Below are 25,890 nucleotides of genomic sequence, written 5' to 3'. Positions count from 1 at the left end.
GCAGCTGAGCCCTTGCTATCCTCAGCACATTTCCCAGTGTTAGAGGTGCTGACCTGGACTCTGCTAAGCTGCATCCTAAGTTGTGCCTTTTCCAGACAAGAAATGGGCAAGATTCCTGTCCCCAGTGTTTGCATAAAATACACTTAGTCTAAACACCAGTGAGAACAAAAAGAACCCATGCAAACCTGAAAACAAATTGTGCAGGATCTGCTTTTCCTTGACCATTCAATTCCTGACCATTCAATTATGCTGGGCTCCCTGCCAGTGAAGGGAAGTGGGCTGCACGGGCTGAGGAGGCTGTCCCAAAGGATTTCTACTGAAAGTTCACTGTAAGGACAGAGTCATGTTTTAGTGCACATATACAAAACCTGTCCCCTGCTGCAGGGATTCCCTCTACTGTGAGTGGGAAAATTGAGGCTGGTGGTTGCATGGCAGGCACAGGGAAGAGCTAGAGGCAGCAGGGCAGGTGAGAATTCATGTAAGAACAGGTAGTTTTGGTGGTGATCTAAAAGCTGAGGAAGATCAGTTTCCCATTGGTAAGTTGTGGAAAAGATCTGCTAGGATTTTCTAAATGCTTTACTGCTTTACTAACTTACTTGGTAAGTTAAATATTAAGTAAGCCTTGGAAAAATGCATCTTTTTGTAGGTTGTGGAAGGACTGTGGCTGAGGGAGGGACTTCCTAGACATTTTCTTGATTATTTTACCAGCTGGAAAACCTCCTGGATCACTCCTGATTTCCTCATTTCTGTTCATGAAGAGCAGAAAAGCTGTAACTTGTCATTGCATGTACAGTTTCCTTTATCGGGGTCCCTGTTGCTGCTAACAGTAACCTGTGTGGCTGCTGCTCTTCTGTGGGGTTTCTGGCCCAGAACATCACCCATTGTGGGGCCTGGAGGCAGCAGCAGGGGAATTGATGTGCTGGCATGAGCACAGCAGCCCCAGGACCGTGGGCTGGCCTGGGACGTGGGGCTGGAGCATTTTGCCTGGTCTTCAGCCCACTGATATAAACAGATCTCACTGGGGGGAGTCCAGGGAATGAGGGCTAATCGTAATAGTCCTTAGTTCATGACACATCTGGGCACATAATTAACAGTTATTGACAACAAATGACTACTTGGTTTAGCAAGAAAGCTGAGCTTCTTGGATTTCCTGTAGGATGTAACCACAGGAAATTAATTTGGCGCTTTCTGATGACATCATCTTGACCACAGAGCTTCCTCTGAACAAAAAGCTGTTTTTCTTGGCCTCCTTTGCAGACATTTTTATAATGCAAATGTTATAAAGTTGCAGTAGAGCTGATGTGAATTCCAGCAGAAGGGAATTTGGTGTGCGACTGTAATGAGGTAATTGTTTTACCCCTGACTGTACAGAGAATTGGCAGAAAAGGTAAAAAGTGCTCCTTTGTATCAGATACTGCTGTCTTTTCAGGGGCAGCTCATGTTCTGAGGCTGCTGAAGCAAGTGTTTGTTGGGTAGTGCTGCTCATAAATAGAGGAGGAGGTTGCAGAGGGTCTGTCTGGAGCGCTCAGGTCCATCCTCCCCCATGCAGACCTGGAGAAGGGGAGCTGTCAGCTGAGCAGGGAACATTTCAGCTGCTCACAGGGACTCAAGATTTTACATGTTTTTCTTCCTTGGAACAGGGAGTCTGTGCAGCTCCTATTGTAAGCACAGGCTGTGTGTCCAGGCAGGCCATTTGCTCTTTCAGTCAGTGTGGAGAGGAGTTTGAGCTGTTTTGTTGTATTTGTGTCCAGAGAGAGCATGGGGCAGGTGTTGCTGGGATTTGGCATACCTGTAGTATCTCTTAGAGGGAATTTGGGGTTTGAACACACGTGTGGGTTTGGTCTGTGCAGGTGAGGGAGAAGATTGGTTCTTAGTGTGATGCTGTGAAGGGCACTGTGAAACAGCTGTCTCAGGTAAGGAATGGGCTGGATTTTTTGACCAGCTGCAGTGGTTGGTCAAGAAATTCAAATGAGCTACTTGTGTGGATATACCTGTCCCTGCTTCAGCCATGTCACTGATGGCATGATGGGTGTCACATTGTGTAGCTCCGTGGCAGCAGTAGAAAGTGTAACCATCCCATCCTAAGCGAGGAGGGTGCAGCACAGCCCATCTGAACTCAGAGGGAACACATGGGCAGGGGCCTGCAGGACCCTGGCTCAGCATGTGTGCACCCCAGGAGCTGATCTTCGGGCATCTCTCTTGGCACTAGCTCTGACTGAGACCTGCGCAGTTCATGCAGAGGTGGAAATAAAACTTTCCTGGGCTGGTGAGGCTCCTAGGTAGAGGTTTGTCTTTTCCTCACTCATTCGGAGCCGGCTGCAGGCTGTTGGAGTACACCCTCTCCTGCCCTGCAGTAAGGAACTGCTGCCTGTGCAGGGGTAAGTGCTACTGAGCAGGAACGAGAGGGTCCACTCTGAGCAGACCTGGCTGCAGTGGAGTGAAATGCAGTCTTTGCTTCCTTGCTGGTAGATAAAGATGGATAACGAGTTGCAGCCCATCCTACAGCAGCAGCAGCTTCATGTTCTTGTGATGTGTTCTGTGCTCTCTGTGACTGAAATGTCAGCACATCCTGTCCAGCAGTTCACATGCTGAGGAAATCCCATTCTGGTAGCTTGGGCTGCTGCTCTTTTTTCCAGTCTGCCTAGTGCTCAGGAAAGTACTGGGAGTTGTATGAGGAGAGGTTCCCTAAAGCAGCAGCCAGGGTACTGGAATGTGCCTGCCTGATGTTAGCAGGGAAGACTGCATCCCATTATTTTAGCTTGTTGTCTTTTTCTTGTCATAAAAGCTGGTCCTGATGAGCAGCAGAAGTTTGCAGTCTGTTTCTTCTCAGAGTGGACTAAGGGCTGCAGTTACACCAGCCCATAATGGAGGTGCTGATTGCTATGTCTGTACTCTATTTCTGAATTAATTGCTTTGGTTTTATCATCAGGTAACCTGATCTTCTGGAAACTATCAGGTAACTCATGTAGGTAGAGTGTGTTGATGCCACATCACAGGCTGTGATTTAGACAAGGATTATGCAGCTGATAAGCTGTGCCAGGATCAGAGGAAAGAATGGAATCAAAATGTAAATGTGAAAGCTTTTGATGCCTGTAACACTAGTCTCCTGTGTCCCTTTTCATTGCTAGCTGCTCCTCAGGTGTCCAGGACTGTCTTGTATTAGGAATTCTGTAAGGCCAGAGTGCCACTGTAGAGCCAGTGATGTGTGATTTCTTGGGATGGATTGGGGTGGCCCTTTTTGATGACCGTTTTGAAGGCCCCGTGTTCCTTCCAGAGCATTTAATTTAGAGAAGTAATACTTGAATTTTGGAGCTGTGAGTGGCTGACAAGCAGAAATGGACAGGAGAGGGAAAGCTGTGGAGCCCCTTCTTGGGTCCAATGTCCAAACCCTCACAAAAGCAATGCTTGAATCCTGCCATGCAGAGGCCATGGACACCACAGGAACTCTGCAGTGTAATAGCTCCCTTCTCTCCTGGGCCCTCAGACGCCTTCGATTACAGCCCCGCTGTTCAGAAATAGCAGGGCAGTATGGCAAGATCATAAACTAACCATCGTGAAATGAATGCTTGTGCTGCCAGCATGGAGCTCTTGGGAAGGATGCTGCTGCCAGAAAGCCACTGGGTGCTGGCAGCCCCTCTGTGCTGGCTGGCAGGCATGCTTTGGGCTGAACTGTGCCTTTCCTTACGATGCAGCATCCCTCTCCACCATGCAGGAGTGAACAGAAGGTGTTGGGTGAGAAAGAGAGTTGTCTGCACCCCTGAATTCTCCTGAGGGCTGGGATGAAGGGGCAGCCGAGCGCTTTCTGGTGCCCCTTTTCTCAGGAGAGTGGTTGAGGGAAGGGCAAAGAGCCAAGGTCAGACTGATGGACTGTGTCAGTACTGTCTTGCCCCTGGGTTTACTCATGATGACCAACAGCAGTCATTCCTGGCCGGGTTTTGAAGGGATTTCCCCCCACCTCCCTCTGGAAGCAGCTATTTATGGAAGGAAAAGGTGCAGAACTGCTGGGGCTCAGTGGCCTCTTGTTACTGACCCTTTGTATCTGGCTGCTGCTCTGGACATCTCCATGAGCATTTTGGGCTCTGAGAATTATCTGCAGCAGGTGGGTGTGCTCACTAACTGATGAGCCAGGTTTTGCTGTCTCAAGATGCTTTTTTAAATTATTGCAAATGTAAGGCAGAGTTCATGTTTGCAGCTTCAGCAGATTTTGTTCAGAAAAGCTGACTATTTGCAGGAAATGGGGATGATGAAGATGATAATTAGAACTGAGTAGTTAAGTAGCACAGGAGAAAGATGTTTATTAAGCAGGCTTTGGTGGGTTTTCTGTGTCACCTTGCTCTGGCATATCTATGAGGGTTCTTGTGTTGCAGGAGATATACCAGAATGCAGAAATTCCCATTGGAAGGAGGAACCATGGGCTTGCAGCCCAGGAGACTCCAGAATCCAGCTGGGTGCTCTGCTTCCTGCTACAGAGGGCATTGCCATGGAGCTGGCTGCACCTGGAGCCATGGCTGGGAGGGGTCACCAACCACTGTGCATCCCTGGAAAAGTATTAGGGAGTATGGTTACTGGGACAGACATCATCCTTGGTTGGTTTCTGTTGGGAATTTGAAGATTCTACAACTGTGTGAACATACTTTGTGAGCAGCTCAGCCACTGGTAGTTCTTTAGGTTTGCAGTTTTGGTAGTTTTTCCCAGTCCCTTTCAATGCAATGAAACTCAGTATAAAACTCCCACATTTGGTAAATTGCAGCTCCTCGCTGTCAGGCTGTGCAAATCAAAGATCAAATTTCACCTTCTTGTTTTCAGACAGAGATGCAGAAGGAAAGATAGATCATTCCTTTCGAATAAAATCTGTAAATTCTGTAAAGCCAAGGTTTTCTTTCCTGAGGGGAAGGGGAAATGCTTTCCAGGTGTCCCTCCAGCCCTGCTTTGTCTGTAAAGCCACATCTTCAATCAATAGCAGGGATGTATGGATTTAGCCTTTTCCCTGAACTTATGTGAATTCTGGTTTGGGGCAGCAGAATGGGATTTTTTCCTGTTCTTCTGAGTTAGATCTCATAGAGGATGTGCTCCTTATTGGCATTCTTGGATGGAGAATCCCATCCATTCATGAGCAGCAGCACGAGGGAGCCGATGGCAGTGTCCCTGCCTGTGGGATGTGTGTGGCACTCGGCCATACAGAGAGGTGGTCTGGCCCTAGGGCTGCCACATTTTCAGAAAGGAAAAATCTGAAAATCTTATGACCACAGTTGTTTTGTTATGTTTGCAAACAATCTGGAAAATGAGGACAGGATATAAATACCTCACAAATGAGAAGTGGAAAGAGTCTTCAGGCTAAAGCAGTTTGTCATGCCTGGAAACATAGACTAAGATGTCAGAGACAGGCTGTGATGAGGAAATTATTCCAGCCTCTCAGTGCAGACAGCAGTATTGCTTTATTAGGGATCCAGGGCAGACTGCCTTGTACCCTGGAGGAAGGCTGAGTGCCAGCTGCTGGGAGAACACTTACCATTGGAGTTTACTTGGGAATTGTGGGTCCACTAGTGCTGCATTACAGCTTGGCCTGGATCACCTATGTGGTTGAAAGGATGAGTTCAGTGATGTGAACCAGCCTTCGTGCCTGACCTTCAGCATTTGGATTTGTATCCAAGAGTATAAATTCTTTGCCTTTCTATTTCTGTCTTTAGCAGGTTTTCATAGAGTCTGCTTGACAGGATTCATACAGGTTTGTCTAGTTCAAAAGTGATAGGATTAAGCAGAACGAAGAGAAATCTGACCAGTGCAGGAAATTTGGGAATACACTAAAAGGCCATATGCTTTGTTTTGTTTGGACTTGTGACTCAAGAGGGAAATGTAATACTTCCTGAGGATCTCCTTTAAATGTCCCCATTTGACCTCTACAACACATGGATTTTAGCTGAAAGAAATGCAGTCTTCTGGTTTTATTTTCACAGTGTCTGCAGAACTCAGCACACTGCTGAGATCTGGACCTGGCTGCAGTAAGAGAAATGAAGCAGAAAACTCATGCAAGAGCTACAGCTGCAGCAATCTCTGGGTCTTCAGGAGACCTACCTCAGCCAGGGCTTTTCTCCTCAATATGAGTTTGCAGTGAGGGGATGTCCAGTTTATGAACAAGAGTAGCAAGGGCTGGCACAAGTCAGCACACTGTTGTAGGGGTTGATGTTTTCTTTGCCTGCACTGAACTTGTTTGGTCCAAGTTTGTGACTTGCTGGCTTATTCTTCCTGACTGACTTTGACCAGAGCATGAGTCACTCTTCAGGGTCACCATCATGGAGAAGCTTGTGGTTTTAAATGAGGAATACTGACATCACCACTAAAAATGTCAAGTCAGCCATCCTCCCTAAAGTGATTGCACACAGGAGCCTTTCCGACTATGTCCAGAAAGTGACCAAATTTGGTCTACTTGGGGTAAAGGTAGATCAGCCCCAGGTGATGTGTAGGCTCAGTGATGAGATCTCCTTCGCAGTGCTCTTGGGCTGGTTTATTTTGTGTGATTTCTTTGCTGAATGAGTGGAGCTTTGCAGAGCCCACCCAGAAAGGCAGTCCCACTCCCCTAGCTCCCCAGCACCACATGGTGAGGGGTGTCACAGTTCCCACAGTGAACATGAACAGCCTGGTCAGTACGAATGACAGGCAGATTTACTCCTAAAAAATGGAGTGGAATAGTTGTTGCTTCAGCTTTCCAGCAAAACCCTGCTAACTTTGTCAAAACTATTTGCAGAACTATTCTGTTAAGGGTGTAGCTCAGGTTTACAAGTGTTTGAGGCAGAACAAGACACCTTGCTCCTAGATGATAATGGAGGAGATGGAATCAGTGGATTTTCCTCTGGGATGGAGCAGCATTATTTTGATCTCTGAATGAGCAGCTGAAGGTCAGCATTCCCCTTGTAGTGACTGTGAGTGGTCTGCCAGTCAAATCCCCAGTGCTGCTCAGATTTGCTGGGATTCACCTACTTCATGTACTCCATTTTGCCATGGAACAGGGAGAATGAGAGGTCCTCTGAAATACAAACAATTTCCTGAGCAAGTAAGAGCAGAGAGGGCTGGGAGCAGATTTTCAGCACAGTCCATGGCAGGCTGTGTCGTGAGCAGCAGCTCTGTGACGCTTGTGGAGCCGTGGATTTTACCCATTAATCAAGCTGGGGCCAGGACCATCTCTTTATGCTGTGTATTTTGAGTCTTTCTGTTGTGTCATTAATTCCTGGTTGTTCTCTTTCAGTTATTACATACAAAGCTCCTTTCAGGCTTTTAGCTACTAGTGCTTCTGTTCTATGGCTTTGGCTTTTTTGGGGTTTGCTCTTTAGTAGCTTCTTTGTAAAAGACCGAGACCTTTTACAAATAAATAGGGATATTGATTGGCAGGGCTATTGATTTCAGTATATTTTTTCCCCCAGGAAATAATTACCTAAAAGCAAATCCATTCCTTCTTTCTGAATACCGATCATGTATAAGAGAGGAGGATATTGCCTGCTGCTTCCTTTCTGATTTTCAAAAGCATGGCACACAAAGGATGAAGCCAGATGTGGTACTGGCACATCAGCCTCACCTTTAAGGGAGGAGAGAAGGACAAGTTTTAATTTTGATGGGGTGCCTGCTCTGTTAGGATGTGAGACTTGTAATAAATCAGGCATTGTTCAAGCCGAGGCTGAGGCATACCTTCGGATTCTGAGGAAATGATGAAGGGGCTTAATAGAAGTGGAGATAAAGCACAATTTACAGCAAATGATCATTTAGCAGGTCCTGCTAAACCTGCTTACCCCCATCACAGTGCTGTCCTGTTTATGTGCACAGCAGTTACTTGGTCCTTACCTGTAAAACAAACAGCTCCTGTAGAGAAAGAGCTGGGATGTGTCCCTGGTATCAATTAACCTGTGCCCTTCCTGCCTGGAACAGTTAGAGCAGCGTGGGGCACATCAAGATTTTACTGAGTGTGGTGACACCCACAGCACTCAGCCTGTGCTTTCAGAGCTCTGTGTGTGTGTCTGTTCTGGAACAATCTGCACCCCTCAGTACCCTCAGAGCACTCTCAAAGAGCCAGCACACCTTTGCTTGCGTTCAAGAGCAAGGGCATGCAGGTGAGGGATGATGGGGTGTGGATGAGGAGGTACACTGGCTTTCAGAGGTGCTGCTTGCTGCTCCCAGTACAGCTGTGATGAATATGCATCAAATGTGATGAATATCTGCTGGGTACAGTTCCACTACATTTGTAGGATCAAGCTGCTGTTACTCTGTGCCCAGAGGGAGAAGGGAAGTTGAAAGCAGCAGCATGCAGTAGGGCATGCTCCATCTCTGATCAGTCTTAATTAGTGTCTGTGTTCAGGGATTAAGGGTACCTTACAGTGAGATACCAGGCAGAGCATTTTCAACTCACACATTTTAGGATGATTATAGAGTGTTCCTATTTAAGCAGGCTGTGCAGTTGGATGAAGACCTGTTTAAATATAACATGATTGGGAAATGACCATTCTCCAGCAAGGGTGAGATACCTAAGGAATGCATCTCTCCAAATTGCCAGGTGCCATTCTGTGATGCACATCTGCTTTACATCAGACTCTGCCTTACTCAGCTGAAAAACCTGAGCTGGCTGTTGCTTCTGAAAGAAAGACAGCACTTCGGAGCCTTTTTCAGACCTCCCTTCAGTGCCTCAGCTCAATGGCAGAAGAATCTGCTTTCTATTAAAGTGATAAATTGCTTAATTGGAGGTGTAAGCAACCCCCACTGTAAAATTTGTCTTTGTCAGATACATAAAACATTGATTTTCTTTGTTTGCTGTTGCAAACCCCCTGTGGTATGGAGCTGTAGTCTCACATCACCCTGCTACCAAGCAGAGGTGTGTGCTAGCAGAGATGGAGTCTGTTTGCTGTGTGTTTGCTGTGTGCTCTCCCTGCCATGACAGGGCTCTTCTGCCAGTGACCTGGGAACACCCCATCCCTCTTGGCCCAGTGTGTGAGCCACTTGGGGTTCCTGGGGGATCCTGTAATGTGGAGGATTTTATTAAATACACAGTCATGAATTTATCTTCTGGAATCCTATTCCTAATCCCCTGAACTGGAGTCATACAGCAGATGTTACCACCAAATTGTTCCTAAACACTGCTGTAAGGGCCCCCTTTACTGCCCTCAGAGCAAACAGAGCACTGATGATTATCTTGCTGGAGGATTGCTGCTGCAGGAATCAGCCCCAGCCTGGGGAAACCACCAGTGCCACAGGCTCATGCAGACTCCCAGAGGATTGAGAAGTGCTGTTCTCGGATCAGGTAACAGTGGAAGCTGCTGTAGAATAAAATGTGAGGATCATTGGAATGAAGGACACATCAGAGGGCAGAAGTGGCCTTCCTGCCTTGTCCATCTGTCTGGGTGAGCCACAGCCTGGCCTCTAAAAACAGCCCCAGCTTTCTAATCAAGTCATGCTATTTCTCATCAGTTCTTCACCCTTTATTTTCTATTTCTCTTTTTGTCTCCTTCAACTTATTTTTCTTTTCTGCTTCACTAGTCCTCCTACCACATCCTGGTTTGGATAATCCAGCCCTGGGCACTCAGGCATGTCAGCCAAGTGTTTTTGCATGCTCTGAAAATGGTTGCCAAGCTTGTACCCTTCATTCTAGGTCTTTAATGTGAGCTTGGGCATGCTCTTGGGCAAAGGGATTAGGAGCCCTAAGAATAAACATTTCCAGCCTCACAAATTTCAGTTCCTATCATCTGCTTCCCATTCTAGGAGACATCCTAAAGATTTCTTTTCCCATGTGCGGGATACACAGTCCCTGCTTCTGTCAAGTTTTTCTTGTGCACACACAATCTGAGATCTGCTGCTTTCCATTTATGCCTCTTTTCCCCAGCCATAGCCCATTAACATCATCTGAGTCTCTGCCTGATGGCTCTTGGCCAGAGCTCATCTCCTCAGCAATCTGCACGCATGGATGTCCACTTTTTTTTTATTTTAGCAGCCCCAGGAGACACCAGATTTCACTGACTCCTTGTTTTCCAGAAAGACATTTCTATTCTCTTCCCAGCAATAACAGCAGTTCTGTTGCTGGTGGTGGCCAATCTTTCAAAGTTTCTGAATTTCCAGGCTGGATCAGTTCTCATAGCGTTTTACTGGGCTTGACTTGGCCCAGGGGGTGCTGCTGCCTTGTTCCACAGCAGTGGGCACGTTGCTTCCTATCAGGATGAAGAGAGCTCTGATGCATCTTGAGGCATGTAATGGGCTCCACTCAGTACTTTGGTCTGGGCTTGTAGAAGATGGCTGCATGTATCTGGTTCTTTCCCTTTTCTTCCATACTTAGGTTGCAAATGACTCAATAGTCTGTATATAATAAGCTTCATGAAGATTTGTGTAAAGATGGATTAAAATTCAGAGCAATAGTTTTTGCGTTGGTTTTGTAGCAGCCTACAAACAGGCCCTCTCAAACCCTCTAAGAGCTCTTTGTCATGGTGTCAGCCAAGAATTTATGCCACTGTGCTGCTGAAGAGTCTCTCCAGGGCCAGACCACCCCAATTCTGTGGCCAGTCCGACCAGCATGGAGCAGGACCCAGTCCCAGCTCTGCCTGTGGCCACACCAGTAGCAGCTGGTCTGGCCTGCACTGAAGAGAGGCTGGGGCCACTGCCAGGGCTGCCCAGGAGCTGTGAGCAGCAGCCCTTGGTCAGCTGCTGCCCTCTCCCTGACAGCTCCTTCGGGCAGGTTTGGAATTGGGTCACAGCAGCAGCTGGGTAGCAGAAGCACATGTAGAGCTGCAAAGGAGTTGGGGTCAGCATGCTGGAGCAAACAGCCTTGCTGAGGCAGCAGGTGTGTGAGGAACACATCCCTGCCCTTGGCTCCATGCCCTACTGACTGGTTGGGAGCTCTGGCTCTGCCAGGTGGAAGGCAGGTCTGCATCCTGGGAGATGCAGGGGGCAAAAGAATCTGATTGTCAGATAATTTCTCTTATTAAATACAGCTGTTTCTTGGTGGTAGGAACTTGGGTTTTCGCAAAACTATATTTAGGTAAGATGTGCCTAAGGGACGGATGCTCCAGCTACCGAAATGTTGTTGTCTTTGCTGCATTCCCAAGGTTGGGACTCAGGACCCTGATGCTGCACAGTAAGAACTGTGCTCTTTGGAGCATGGTGTGCTTGGTGAAGCAGAGGTATGGAAGGATGTTGGTAACTGCAGCAATCACTCTGTCTCCTTAATAGTCTCTGCATCTTTGCAGTGCTGTCCTTCCCCTCTGCCAGGTACAAACACACACTGCACACATCAAAGGAAGAGGCAGTCCAACCCATGTCCTCCTGAGTCAACCCCATCCATTCCTGCTGCCTCCACAAAGACTGCCCTGAGTAGTTTAGAACTGCAGAGAGCAGGTTTTCTAGTTGGTAGTCACATTCTTTCACCAGGATGGCCTCTCATGGTTTTGATTTCTAGGATTGGGGCCATCTGACTTGTTGCCATGAATGCTTGTACTTACATTGTCTGTCTTACCCCTGCAGGCAGCATCCTCGGCACTGAGCAGTCTGGGCCACGTGTACACAGCCATTGGGGACTACCCAAATGCGCTGGCTAGCCACAAGCAGTGTGTCCTCCTTGCCAAGCAGAGCAAAGATGAGCTCTCCGAGGCGCGGGAGCTGGGCAACATGGGAGCGGTGTACATTGCAATGGGGGATTTTGAAAATGCAGTGCAGTGCCACGAGCAACATCTGAAGATTGCCAAGGAGCTGGGCAACAAGCGGGAGGAAGCTCGAGCCTACAGCAACCTGGGCAGTGCTTACCACTACCGCAGGAACTTCGACAAAGCCATGTCCTACCACAACTATGTGTTGGAGTTGGCCCAGGAACTGGCTGAGAAGGCCATTGAGATGCGAGCCTATGCTGGCCTGGGCCATGCAGCTAGATGTATGCAAGACCTGGAGAGGGCTAAGCAGTACCATGAAGAACAGTTGCACATTGCTGAGAGCCTGCAGGACCGAGCTGCTGAAGGCAGAGCCTCCTCCAATCTAGGTAAGGTCCTGATATGGAGCAGAATTTGTCACGGAATGCTGAAACTATCAGAGCTGTTGCCAGGATGCCCAAGATCTGCTGTGTGCTGTCTTTTAGTCACCCCAGATTCACCAGACTGCCTTAATAAATTAAACAGGCACTTGGCAGATTGTGTGCTGCTGTACTGTATTCCATGTTCAATTATTAAATTCCTTAGAAAAAACACTAGAAAGCACAAACCCATAGCAAAAGGGAAATGAAAAGATAAAATGCGTTTGAGGAGCTCTTCAGGAGTTAGGAATAAATGTAGTTCTTGCACTAATGCAAGAAGTGATGGGGTTTGTTACCTGGCCATTTCTTTGGGAGCTTGCCAGCAGGATATGTCGATATTTTGCTGCCTTGTGAATTGAGAGACATGTGGATCAAATCCTAAGTTTGTTTTCCGAATATACTCACTGAAATACTAGAATGTAGGAGTCTTGCATTCTCCTAAGAGCGGCATTGGCATGCTGCTGGCAGGCTGGGAGAGACTGAGTTACGTTCAAGTGAAGCCTGTTTCTCCTGCTGTCTCACAACACCAGATGTGGGAGCGACCAAGGATGCATTTCTGTCTCTGCCATGGCTGTGGCAGTTGTGCTGCCAATGTTCCAGCTGTCGTTCGGGGTGTGTTCTCAGTTGGCTGGGAGCAGCAGAGCAGGACTGGTGCTGGGATATCAAAATAAGTGTTTGTTGGCAGCCCCTGATTCCCAGCCCTTGAAGGCTGCCCCATGCTGTAAATCAGCTCCTGTTTCTGCTTGGCAGTTGGCACTTGGTTCATTTGTAGATGCTAATTGTACTCTGATGTTATCAACAGCAGGTAATTGAAAAGAGCTTGATGAATTACTTAATTTCTTTTAGTAGCTGAGTCTTCAGGAGCTGAATGAAGAAGATAAGGGGAACTGCAGAAAACAAAACAGTCGCAGCTTTTTAATTAGTGTTGCAGATCTCCTCCTTTATACAAATTGAGGCAGATCCGTGGGGCAAAATAGGTTTGTGATGCAAAAATGCTTGTGGGCAGCTTAGCATGAGAGAGCAGTGAGCATGAACAAGGTTTCTGTTAATATGACAGCACCCAGCAGGCACAAGGACTGGGAGAGGAGCCCTTGCATGAACAGCAAAGCACAAACTGCATTCCCTATCTCTTCTCCAGTGTGGAATCTGGTGTTGAGGAGTCTGTGGCTCCAGTCTTGGGGAGACACAGAGATGTGAGAGATGGACTGGTGCAGCAGAGAATGTTTTTTGGTGCTGGATTTTAGCCTAAATATAACTTTCAGTTGGTATGCTGACTCAGCCACTCCACACTTTGTGTTAGAATAGTTCTCCTAGCGTCTGAGCGTGGGGTCTCATGTTTCAGCTGTTATTTGGCTATATTTTTTGTCTTCTCTGTCAGAGTTAAGTTATACTGGAGAAAGGGAACATGCAGTTCTTGTTGAGACAATCTATTACTGTTGTTTAAAATGCATCCAGTACCAATCAAAAAGTCAAGTTTTAATTGTCTCTTTCATCTAATCCACATGCAAAACAAAACCTCATCAAAATAACCATGCTGACAGGCAAAAAAATGTATCTAAATGTGTGTTTCCAGGCCAGAATGTTAGAGTTGGCCTCTCTGCTGAAGCAACAGACATTTTCTGTTGCATTTCTCTGATGCAGATGGAAAGCACCCTTAAGTGTGTGATCCAGTGTTAAGCAGGGCAGACATGGACTGTAACAGAGCCCAGCTGCTGCAGTGTTCTGCAGGGACATCCTCTGCACTCTGGGACGAGGTGAGCAGGAGGTGATGGACTGAGGGTAAAGCACAAGCTATCAGCCTTTCACAAGATCTGGAGTTTAACCAGAAGTCTCAACCTTTGCAGAGCATCTGGTATTTCCAAACACTCAGGCTCCATGTGGAGAGCAGGCTTTCCAGCCTCTGCAGCTTTTAAGGGTTCCTACTACGATGGAGAGAAGACACTTCACATTATTAATAGAACGCAGTTTAAAGTCTCTTGGTGCTGCCTCTTTGCAGCTCCAAGGGAACTTCTGTATCTCTTTTCATGTGCTCATCATGTTGCCCAAAGATGCCAGATATTTTCTCTTGAAGCTTTTGCAATTAATGTCAAAAAACATTTGCAGGGGCTCCTTCAGTGGCTCCCAAATCCCCAGGCTTGTTCACAGGTGTTTGCAGAGTAGCCACAGGCATTATTAGCACAGAGTTTAATTGAAGTGTAGGTGGTATCATCAGCAGAATCAGAGCTCCTATTCCCACGTCTCATAACAAATGCAAGATGATTTGACTGAAATTGAAAAGCATCTACAAGTGCTGTCTCACTCAATGTGTTGAATCTGAGCTCTGGAGCTACCAGGTATCACTTCTGGAAATAAACAGCAATTTTATAAGGCCAGACTGTGTCCACTTGTGGTGAATGGGTGCTTTTGTATAACATAAAACCCAAACCTTCCTTTCCCTGTTAGAGGCAAGGAGGCAGTTTGTTCACAAGGGGCTGTGCCCTGCTGAGCGTGAAGAGCCAGGGAAGGGGCTGGGCTGCAGGCAGCCCTGGTGTGCAGGGTGCACTGTGTTTGTTGAGCTCACTTCTGTTGTTTTTCAGGAATCATTCACCAGATGAAAGGCGACTATGACACCGCTCTGCGGCTGCACAAGACGCACCTGTCCATAGCGCAGGAGCTGAGCGATTACGCGGCCCAGGGCCGGGCCTATGGCAACATGGGCAACGCTTACAACGCCCTGGGCATGTACGACCAGGCTGTCAAGTACCATCGGCAGGAGCTGCAGATCTCCATGGAGGTCAACGACCGTGCTTCTCAGGCATCCACACACGGGAACTTGGCAGTTGCTTATCAGGCACTGGGTGCCCATGACCGTGCTCTGCAGCACTACCAAAATCATCTCAACATTGCCCGGGAGCTGCGGGACATCCAGAGTGAAGCGCGAGCCCTCAGCAATTTGGGCAACTTCCACTGCACACGAGGAGAGTTTGTGCAGGCGGCCCCGTACTATGAGCAGTACCTGCGCTTGTCCCCAGAGCTGCAGGACATGGAAGGCGAGGGGAAAGTTTGCCACAACCTTGGTTATGCCCATTATTGCCTCGGGAACTATGAGGAAGCTGTTAAGTACTACGAGCAGGATCTTGCCTTAGCAAAGGATCTTCATGACAAGCTGAGCCAAGCCAAAGCCTATTGCAATCTGGGCTTGGCCTTCAAAGCCTTGATGGACTTCAGCAAAGCAGAGGAGTGTCAAAAGTACCTGCTGTCCCTGGCACAGTCTCTGAACAATTCCCAGGCCAAATTCCGAGCTCTGGGGAACTTGGGGGATATTTTTGTCTGTAAAAAAGATGTACATGGTGCAATAAAATTTTATGAGCAGCAGTTGAGCTTAGCCCATCATGTTAAAGACAGGAGACTGGAAGCCAATGCCTATGCAGCCCTGGGCTCTGCATACAGGATGGTGCAGAAGTGTGACAAGGCTTTAGGTTACCACACGCAGGAGCTGGAGGTGTACCAGGAGCTGGGGGATATGTCGGGTGAATGCAGAGCACATGGTCACCTTGCTGCAGTGTATATGTCACTTGGGAAGTACACCATGGCCTTCAAGTGCTACGAAGAACAGCTGGAGCTGGGCCAGAAGTTGAAGGACCCCAGCATCGAAGCCCAGGTCTACGGTAACATGGGCATTACCAAGATGAACATGAATGTCATGGAGGAAGCAATTGGCTACTTTGAGCAGCAGCTGGCCATGCTGCAGCAGCTCAGTGGGAATGAATCCGTATTAGATCGGGGCCGAGCATACGGGAACCTGGGAGATTGTTATGAGGCTCTGGGAGATTTTGAGGAAGCTATAAAGTATTATGAACAGTACCTGTCTGTGGCTCAAAGCTTGAACCGTATGCAAGATCAGGCAAAAGCCTACCGAGGCTTGGGCAGTGGGCACAGGTAAGGAGCTGCACGTGTGTTCTAATGTCAGTGAGGTACAAGCACAGTTGATGCAGTGTGGTACTGATGGGGTGTGTTTGAGGGCATTGACACGCACACACTGATGCTGAACAGGGGTGAGTTTAGAGTCCTGTGGGTGCTGAGGACTGTGCTGACAGCTCAAATCACAAAGCTGATGTCACTGCCCAGAGAGGAGGAGTTTGATTGAAAAGTGCCGGGGGTGTCTCCTGGGAGACAGCCTCTGACTAGAAGCTGACATTCGGGGGAAATGGCAAAACACCTTCTCTCAAGGAAATACCAGCAAAATAAACACTGCTGTTTTCTTCCCTTGTAGGGCTATGGGAAGTTTACAGCAGGCTCTGGTGTGCTTTGAGAAGAGGCTTGTAGTGGCACATGAGCTGGGGGAGGCATTTAACAAAGCCCAGGCTTACGGGGAGTTGGGAAGTCTGCACAGCCAGCTGGGCAACTATGAGCAAGCCATCTCGTGCCTGGAGCGGCAGCTGAACATCGCCCGGGAGATGAAGGACCGAGCCCTGGAGAGTGATGCTGCCTGTGGCCTGGGCGGGGTCTACCAGCAGATGGGCGAGTACGAGACAGCCCTGCAGTACCACCAGCTGGACCTGCAGATCGCCGAGGAGACCAACAACCCCGCCGGCCAGGGCCGGGCCTACGGCAACCTGGGCCTCACCTACGAGTCCTTGGGCACCTACGAGAGGGCCGTGGTTTATCAGGAACAGCACCTCAGCATTGCAGCGCAAATGAACGACCTTGTAGCCAAAACTGTGTCTTACAGCAGCCTGGGGAGGACTCATCATGCTTTACAGAACTACTCTCAGGCTGTGATGTACCTGCAGGAAGGTAAGAGGCTGAGTCACACAACAGAGCATGTGGTGGTAGGGTCAGAAGGGTAGAAGGGACACATGAAGACATGGAGAGCTGAGGTACTGTATTCATGGCTCAAACAGCATGTGCTTGACAGTGGCCTTTGGTGCAGAAGCTCTTGCAGACATCCACAGCTTCTGCTGAGCATCTGTGTGAGTAGCTGTCTGTGGAGCTGTTATGGCCAGCCTGCCATCTCAGTTGGAGCCTTCTTGGTGCCCTCTAGACAAAGCATGATCTGTGCCTTCCTGAGGGCATCTTAGGTGCCTCAGAGCATGAATCTGGGCTGCATCTAGCAGAGTCTCTTTGTAAAGCTCATGTGCGCCTGAAGGTATAAACTTTCTCTATAAATGGCACTCCATACCAGGATCTGGCTCTGGGAAAACCACAGAGGGTTATGATGAAACTCTGATCCTGAGAGGTCTGTTAGGAGAGATTTATGCCTTGCTGGAACCTGGCTGTTCCTATGCGTTCACCTAGGAGTGAGACAAAGTGGGTGAGTTTCTCTAAAGTCTGAGTGAAAACAAGTGCTGCTTGATAGAGAGGTGAGGAAAATTCAGCCTGAGGTATCCAGGAGCTGTCTGCTGCTGCTGAGTGCTGGCCTGGGAGCTGTGCTGCTGCAAGGGTTGCAGCATGCAGGCAGCAGCTGATTTAGCTACGGGCTCTGATGCAGCAGATGAGCAGTGTAGCTGGAGTACTTGAAGCTGGAGGCCGAAGGATGTATTACATCAGTTAGTTTGGTTTTCATGAAACTGACCTTGGCAGGATTCCAGTATGCTGTTGGAAGGGGAGAAATGAAACACAGCTCCTTCTCCTGGTGTGCTGCAGAATTCCTGCATAGCCTGGGAATGCTAGCTGCTGCTGAGCTGTGTGGTGACAGCCAGGACCCTGCTTCCCAGGCTGGGGGAAACCTGAGGTGGCTCAGAGGAGGTGTCCCTGTTGTCAGCAGGGGCCACCAAGGCGAGAGGTTTGGAGTGTGTGGAAGCAGGGACAGCACAGAATGTGCTGCTGGAAGTGAAATGATCTCCAAGTCATTCAGGCCAGGCCCCTGCCCTCTCCTCTGGCTCAGCACATAAACCATGCAGAGCCTGCCAGAGAGCTGGGGAGAGCTGATGGGAAACAAGCCAGGAATGTGGCAAGAGGTGTCTTTTTTGGCAGTGTTTGACAGTTCAGTGTGATTTTGTTTGTCTGTGTGGCTTTTAGGGTTTAAAAGTTGAACTTTCTGATAGGGGCTTACTGAGTGTGTCTTGGGGGATGGTGCCTTAACCTCACTTAGGGAGGGGTCAGTCCATGGAAGTGTTTGTCACCTCTCATGCTGGTGCTGATGTGAGGGCTGGCAGCAGCTGCCCAGCACTGGTACTGCCCCACTGGTCATTCTGGTGCTGTCCCTGCCCCGCTCACCATCCCACCACTGGTGCTGCCCCCCTTTCTGTCCAGTGCTGGCAGCTCCACAGCTGTCTCTGCCTGCACAGGAGCCCCATGGGACTGAGGCCACAGCCCCTTCTCCCCTCTGGCACTCTCTCACTCTGACTCCTTTTCAGGACTGAGGCTGGCAGAGCAGCTGGGACGCAGAGAAGATGAAGCAAAAATCCGTCATGGCCTCGGCCTCTCCCTCTGGGCGAGTGGGAACCTGGAGGAGTCCCAGCACCAGGTATACCATGGTCTGCCCCGTGCTGGGGGGCTTGTGTCCTCCAAGATCTCTGGGTGATTCCTGTTCTCAGGGAAGAAACTGTCTGGTGTGAGCCAGAGCTCCCCAGCCTGAGGGGCTGCTGGCCCTGGATCATCCTGCTTGCCCAGCCCGTGCTCTGTACAGTGTCCATAAGGAAGTCACTGTGGCTGTTTTCCCTCCCAGCTGTACCGGGCCTCCGCGCTGTTTGAAACCATCCGCCACGAGGTGCAGCTGAGCACGGATTACAAGCTGTCACTCTTTGACCTGCAGACATCTTCCTATCAGGCCCTGCAGCGAGTTCTTGTCAGTCTGGGTAAGAGATGCCTTCAGATGCCAGGGTGGAACTCCAGGCTGATGCCAGGAGTTCAGCTGGACTTGTCTGGTCGTAGTTCCTGATACTTTCTTTCCTCCTGGGCACCTCAGCTGTCTGACACAGCACAGCATTTCTGTTCCAGGACAGCTATATGGGTGTCTGTCCTTAGGTTTGTGGTGCCTTTGGTTTTTCTTCCTTGTTTCCTACATTGATTTGCCCTTCTGTGGCTTGTTGTGTAACTGCCTGCAGCAGATATATTCTGTGGGGTTGTCTTCCAGTGCAGAGACTGCTCTTTTGGGGAATAGGCGATACTGCTTCCCCAGGTTTCTGTTGGGATTGGGATAGCAACTGTCCCTGTTCCATGAATATGGCACTGCAGACCACACTTGTGTCAGGTCTAAGACATGACTTTGTCTTTTTAGGTCACCATGATGAGGCACTGGCAGTAGCAGAGAGAGGACGAACGAGGGCTTTTGCTGACCTGCTCGTGGAACGTCAGACTGGGCAGCAGGACTCAGATCCCTATTCTCCTGTGACCCTTGACCAGGTCCTGGAGACTGTGAATGGCCAGAGGGGACTTGTTCTCTACTACTCACTGGCTGCAGGTTATCTGTACAGCTGGCTGCTGGCTCCTGGGGCAGGTGAGCTCCTTTTTGGATAAAAGAGGCTTGGGAACAGGCCTTGCAAAGGGAGAATAGGAATGTATTTGGGTGAATGTAGGAAGGAATAATTTACTTTAAAGCTGAATAGGCTAAAGGCTACAGCAGAGCCACCCCCTGCCCCCCATGTGGCTTGTGCCACAGCAGTAATGACTCTGAAGTGCTTATTCAGGACTTTGATGTTCACCTGGAGATGGAAATGTTTCACATGTTTAATATTTTCATTTTTCAACCTCCAATCTATATATATTTCCCACAGGGCAGAGCAGAAGAGTAATGAAATTCCAAGTATGTTGGCTCTATGAGAATTTTCTATGCATAAAAATCCCTCCTTTAATTATAGTCCTATACTTTATTCTTCCAAAAGCTTTTGACATTTATTCACTGAAGTGGATTGCAGAAACAGAAGGGCATCCCCACTTCCTGATATGCCATTGAACTGCCTGATTCTCACATGAATGTGGAAACACTTATCACAGAGGAGCAAGGAGGATTAATTTGAAGAGGATTGCTTTTTGCAGACAGCTGTTATTCATTATCTAATAAAGTGATGACTGTAAATTTTAACAAGTTCTTTCTGGATATAATTTAATAATTGCAGCCCTTCATCATGACAAAGCTAAAGAGATAAAAAGCACTATTTAGATGGCACGGAAAATGCTTCAGAAAGGGAAGGAAGCACTCACACATGCCTGACTTAGATGGGATGACAGTGGTTGGAAGAGACACTTTTTGGGAGCGTTTTGCAACGTTGCACGTTTGAGTGTAAGATGGGATTGTCCTGCTGTGCATCCAGGCACTAATTGGCGCTTCAGGTCTGTAGTTTGGACAACAAAATGCCAATAATCCTGTAGTATCACTATCAGGCTGAATGTATTAAAATTATATAGGATATGCCACTGGGCTTCATGATCAGTCTCCTCCTTGCCCAAAGTGAGCCTTGGAGAAAAGCAATTGCAGTGTTTGAGTCCAGGGTTTGTGACTGCCTCTTTGAAGGTTCTGTCAGGTGATGGGAAGGGTACAGGCTGTGGTGCTTCAGGGATTTTTCTCAAGAAACTTTGCTGGGAGCTCAGAACCTCTTGGCTGTTGATGTGTTTGCTGCTGTTGCTGCAGGAGCAGTTGCTTTATTCTTTGTTCCTCTGCTCTTCTCTAGTTGGTGTAATAATTGATGCTGCTAAGGCATCCAGAGCAGCCTTTTACTGTTGATCACAGGCTGCAGAATTAATTATATCAGGAAGAACAGAGCAGTCTGAAAGCAGGAAGGTTTTATCTGCAGTAGCAGTGGAATTCTCAGCAAAACAGGAAGTGGCCTTTATCTGGTTTACCCATTGTGAAATGCTATCTTTTAATAATTCACTGTGCTTTAATCCATCTTCTTCCCTTTTATAGAGTGAAATCACAGTGTGTGATGTGAGGAGGTTCTGCTGTAGTAACAACAGTCTTGTTCAGCCTTGTGTGTTCAGTTAATTTGCTCAGAGGCTGTTAATAGGTATTTTTCATGTGCATCAATTGAAATGTGAATTACTCTAGCAGGAGCTTGTATGGAAGATCTGGTATATAATTTAGGTGAGTGCTGCAATAGCAGAGGCATTCTGAGCATCTTGTAAAAGCTATTCTCTGTCTTTATGCCTTTGAGCCATTATCTGCAAAGTACAAATCTAGATTTTAAAAACAAAGCTGGAAATGCTGGAGAAGTTCAGTGGAGACCTGAATACTTTGCCCCAGTTATGCTGGAAATGCCAAATGCTTGAGGCTGTGCCATCTTCTTAGACAGCTGCTGGCAGCACTGTTCTAGCCCTGCAGAAATAACCTCCTGATTCTGGTGCCTTGCAGGAATTCTGAAATTCCATGAGTATTATCTGGGTGACAGCCTGACAGAGAATGCTGGGGACTTCCATGAAGCTAACAGTGTGGCCCTGCAGACACTGACAAACTCGGCACTGGAGCAGCACATCTCCAGCGTGCGGGAGGCTCTGGGAGTGGATTCCTACTACACGAGGTGAGTTGGAATCAGGAGGGTCTAACATCCTGGTCTCTGCTCTCCACCTGAATTTATAACATTTTGGGATGAGCTAATTGGCTGAGAAATCTGAAAACTGAGAGTCAGAGAAGGGGCAAATTTTCAGTGCAGCAACAAAAAAATGGCTTTGCTTTTGTGACCATGATTATTTTCCTACCAAACAACTCTATGCACGTGCAAATAAGATCCAAACACACAGGCTGTGTGGTGAATCTGTAGATTGGATGAGGAGGCAGGTGCCATGTCTGACTGCATATGGACAGATTTCTTCCTGCTTACAGTTTCCAGTGTAATTAATTCTCTTTCAACGGTTTGCTTTGAAAAACTGCAAATACCATAGCAATTCTAACCACCCCCCCAATATGGCTTGTGGCTATAGCTGAGTAAATAATTTAGAACCCACATGTTGATTATTGAATCTTACCCTGCAGACATGCAGATACACAAGATCCATAACTGAAATCTGCAGTTGGACCTCATGCAGCAGTTTTGCAGATAGTTTTTAGTCTCATTAACTGTTTGTCACCACAGATTCTCCTCCTGGCAAAGGCAGTCCTTCAGTCTTCAGGTTCTGTGATGAGTTTTTAATTTGCTGGGATGTCAGCTTCTTCCTCACTTTGTGGTAATGGTAGGGGTATGTTTTTGGTTAAGGATTCTGGGTTTAATGCTTGTCTCCAAGATCCTTGGACCAGTGTGGTACGATCATAGGCAGATGTTCTTTCCCCATGTCAAAATCACGTGCAGGGAACCAAGCAAACAAATCTTGGCTGTTCCATGTGGGTGAACATCACTTTCTACATTGAAATTTCTTCCCTGGGTGGTTGGAGTGCTTCCCCTCAGCCCCGCAGAGCCCCAGCAGAAGCTGCCAGCCTCAGTCCCAGCTCCAGTGCTCTGCCCAACACCGGAGAGCAGCAGGGTGTGAATATGCTCAGCACATGTGAAGGAACTTGACTGCTCAGTCCCTGGCTGGCTGGAGAGCTCTGGGGTTCAGGTTGAAGAGTTGGTGCTGTCCATACTGCTGTGAGCAGGGTCAGAGGTATTGCTGAGTCTCCAGAGCATGTCTTCACACTTTCTGGAGGGGAAGGGATGCACAGGATGTTCAGTTCCACACTGCAGCCCTCAGGTTCTGCTAGAAAGGTTCTTTTCAGCTGGTCTAATTAATCCTCAAAGTAGTGCATTCTTGCAAAAAAAAAGAAGTGTAAGGGATTTTAAAGTCTGCTTGAACTTGTGTCAGAACAGACTCTGCTCTCTTTAGGGAGAGCATGTGACCTGCTCTCTTGGGTTCATGAACTCAAGATTTTTGCCTCTTTAAGGAGCTGTGAGTGTTACTCCAAACTGTGCCAGGACTCAGAGCTGAGCATGTCTCAGCTGGAGGAAAAATGTGCAGGGAGAAGCTGTTGACAACCTTTTCTTCTCCCTTTTTTCCCTTATGTTGTTTTTTTTTATCCCCCGTCTGTGGTTCAGCTGTCCCCATTTCAGTGTTCATGAAGTGATTGGCTTTTGTCAGGACTTAGCAGGTTATAAATCATGTTGACCCAGAAATTCACTCACAAGAGATCCATGATCCATACAGCAGCAGAGGTACAGCTCTAGTTGCCTGCACAAGTATGGGTTGTATGTTCATTTAATTCCTGTGCTCTTTATTGGGAAACATACCATTGAGGAGAGGCTTCAAGCTGTCAGGGCCCCAAAAAGAAGCAGAAATTAAATGCAAGGATGCTTCATCATGTAGCATCGTATGTTTATCTAAAGTGTACAGATTCCAAGGTTTATGATGTGCCATTGTTGTGGTTTAGGAATGGTCCTCCCCAGTTTAGTTCTCCCACTGGCACTCTCCAAACCCCAATACAGCTTGCTTGCTCCCTCCCCCTCTCTGCCTCCTTCTGGTGGCTGGAGAAGAGAATTGGAGGCACAAAACGTGAAGATCACGGGTTGAAATAAGAACAGTTTACTGGAAACAGCAATGAGACAAGGAAACAAACAGTAACAGCAGCAACATTAACAATGAAAGCTAACAAAATAGAATGATTCACATGCAAAATGCTCACTAAGCCCAACCTAGCCCACCATGAGCACACCACCTGCATAGAGAAAATTTAGATATTAATGTCAGGAGACTGGGAATTTAGAATTGTTGGGCAGTTTCTCTGTATTGCTGCTGCACTTGGGGCATTGATAGAGTAAATTGTTCTGTGCTTTCCCTCTTTGTATAACAGGAATGGCAACACAGCTCCCTCTGCTATGTCACTCTTCACCAGTGAAGGACGTATGTGGAGCTTGAAGTCTCCAGACTGTGGAGATCTGGAAAGTGCTCACACGTGTTCTTAGGCAGATAAGGGTTGAGTTGGTGTTTCCTGCACTCAGCTCTGCAGTGTTGTGCTGCAGCTTTAGAAGTCCCTGCCTGCAGTGCACAGTAAGGGCCCTGCACTCCCACCTGTGTGTGCCACTCACTAAACCTTGAGGAATCCCAGAAGAGGAGGAAATCAGGCTGGTACTGTCTTACATGCCTGACAAAAGGCAAGCCAGGGAAGATTTGGCATTAGCATTTGTTTGAGCTTCTGTTTGAAAAACATTTTTGCTTGGACTGGCTGAGCATTTATCATCAAGCTGTTGCTTCTTCTCTCAGCAATGACCCCTTCATCTCACTGATTCCCCCCCAGAGCCTGTGCTAGCAGTGAGACAGAGAGTGAAGCTGGGGATATCATGGACCAGCAGTTTGAGGAGATGAATAACAAGCTGAACTCAATGACTGATCCAACTGGCTTCCTGAGGATGGTCAGCAGGAACAATCTATTGAACAGGTGAGACTGTAGCACTGCTGCAGGGATCAGCAAGCAGGGGATGTCTTGGTGATGGGCTGCTCTCTAAACTGAAAGTTCAGATGTACCCAGTGCCAGTGCTCAAGGGGAGAGGCAGCAAGGACTGGTCCCAGTTGTAACTGATGACTGTCCAGAGGAGCAGCTGTTCTGAAGTTGCTCTTCTCCTGGCCAAGTGCTGATTTTGAGACTCCAGGCAGTTGCAGGGGAGCGCTGTTTTGTCCCTGCTCTGTGTGAGATGTGGAACTTGGAGCTCTCTCCTGCACACTTGTTACGGAAATACAGTAACAGGAAATACTGTTGAACTCAAGCGTTGTACCAGTTAGATGGGAATATGCTGTATTTCCAGAGTTACAGGACTGTGCTAGCTGCAAGTCTCCACTCATTTTCTGCTTCTTACAACTTGTTCTCAGCCTTTCACATGACTGTGCTGATTAGGGCTTAGGGCAACCATTTGGAAAGAAAATTGAAGACAGAATTTTTCCAGTGTGGCTGCGTGATGCAACCCAGGGTTTCTGACTGGATCTGTGCTCGATTGTGGTTTATGAGCACAGGATACCCTAGGCCTTTCTCAGCTGGAAAAGCAAATGTGATCAGCCTGAAGTGTTGTGAGCCACCATTGGAGCTTGTGAACTGTTACAGTATCCCCACGGAACTGGGAGCTGCCTGCTGGCACCAGCAGCTGGCCTGGTTTTCTTCTCAGAATCCACAAGCATGTCTGTTCAAGCTGCTGCACTGATGAAGGACTGTGAGTACTTGCTAGTTTGGGATCACACAGGCAGATCCCCAGAGTTGCTGAGATGTTTTGCCAGTTTATCAGGCTTAGAAAGAGAGGAGATTGTCCCTCTGATTACAGGGAGAAGTAGGATGTGGTTCTGTTCCAGGGAATACTAATCTTCAGGAACAGTGTAGTGGCCAACCATGCTGCATCTCTGTCTTTCTGCTCCACAGGAGCTGTATACATTACTTTGAATCCTGACCTAGGAGCTTAGCTCAGGTGTCTTGTCAAGTAAGTAGTTTGTAGTTCTTAGGAGCAGCCCAGGGATGGAGCATCTTGTGCACTTAACTAGAAGCACCCTTAGAAGAGAAGCAGGGGAAACATTAGAACAGCGGTGTGTATGATGTTCTTGCAATAAGCACTGAGCTGGAAAAGTAAGGAGACACTGCTGGATGGCCTCCCTGCCTGCCCCTTTCCTTTTGCCTCTGGAGAGGGACCTGGGAATGGAGCTAACATTGCCACATCTGTTTGCAGCTGGCTTGCTGAGCCTCGAATTCAGGGTAGGTGCTTCTAAGCACAGAATAGCAGGATTTTTTTGTCAGTTCTGCTTAGGAAAGCAAACTTGGAGGGTTAGCAGTTCATCTAGGAAACTTCTGAGAGGATATGGGCTTTGTAGGAGAAAGCAGCAATGAAGGAACACTGTGGTGATCTCAGGACAGGGCAACGGCTCAACAGCTGTCTGAGCTGAGGATGCCACTGGTACAGCCACCAAGATAGGCACACTGGCTCATGTCTTCTTGCAGCTTCTATTTTCTCTGCTTCTTAGGTAGGGCAGGCTGATCAGGATCATTGGAGCCTATTACTGCCCTCAGGGCC

The 25,890-nt window shown here is 47.9% G+C and overlaps 1 protein-coding gene across 5 annotated transcripts in view; it reads left to right on the top strand.

The window, feature by feature from the left end:
* Nucleotides 1-25,890, top strand: part of TTC28 (tetratricopeptide repeat domain 28) — a 104,728-nt gene that overhangs the window by 60,314 nt on the left and 18,524 nt on the right. For all 5 annotated transcript variants that reach the window (XM_086855977.1, XM_086855975.1, XM_086855976.1 and 2 more), the window contains 8 exons: nt 11,485-11,992; nt 14,599-15,940; nt 16,275-16,798; nt 18,361-18,470; nt 18,672-18,801; nt 19,224-19,442; nt 21,294-21,459; nt 24,141-24,281. In XM_086855977.1, coding sequence (XP_086712103.1) covers nt 11,485-11,992; nt 14,599-15,940; nt 16,275-16,798; nt 18,361-18,470; nt 18,672-18,801; nt 19,224-19,442; nt 21,294-21,459; nt 24,141-24,281 — 3,140 coding nt within the window. The remainder of the gene's footprint in view (nt 1-11,484; nt 11,993-14,598; nt 15,941-16,274; nt 16,799-18,360; nt 18,471-18,671; nt 18,802-19,223; nt 19,443-21,293; nt 21,460-24,140; nt 24,282-25,890) is intronic.

The sequence above is a fragment of the Cyanistes caeruleus genome, chromosome 18, assembly GCF_971803275.1.
Source record: "Cyanistes caeruleus chromosome 18, bCyaCae1.hap1.1, whole genome shotgun sequence".
NCBI classification, from domain to species: Eukaryota; Metazoa; Chordata; class Aves; order Passeriformes; family Paridae; genus Cyanistes; species Cyanistes caeruleus.
The sequence above is the reverse complement of the archived record's forward strand: the minus strand, read 5'-3'. Positions and strand labels throughout refer to the sequence as shown.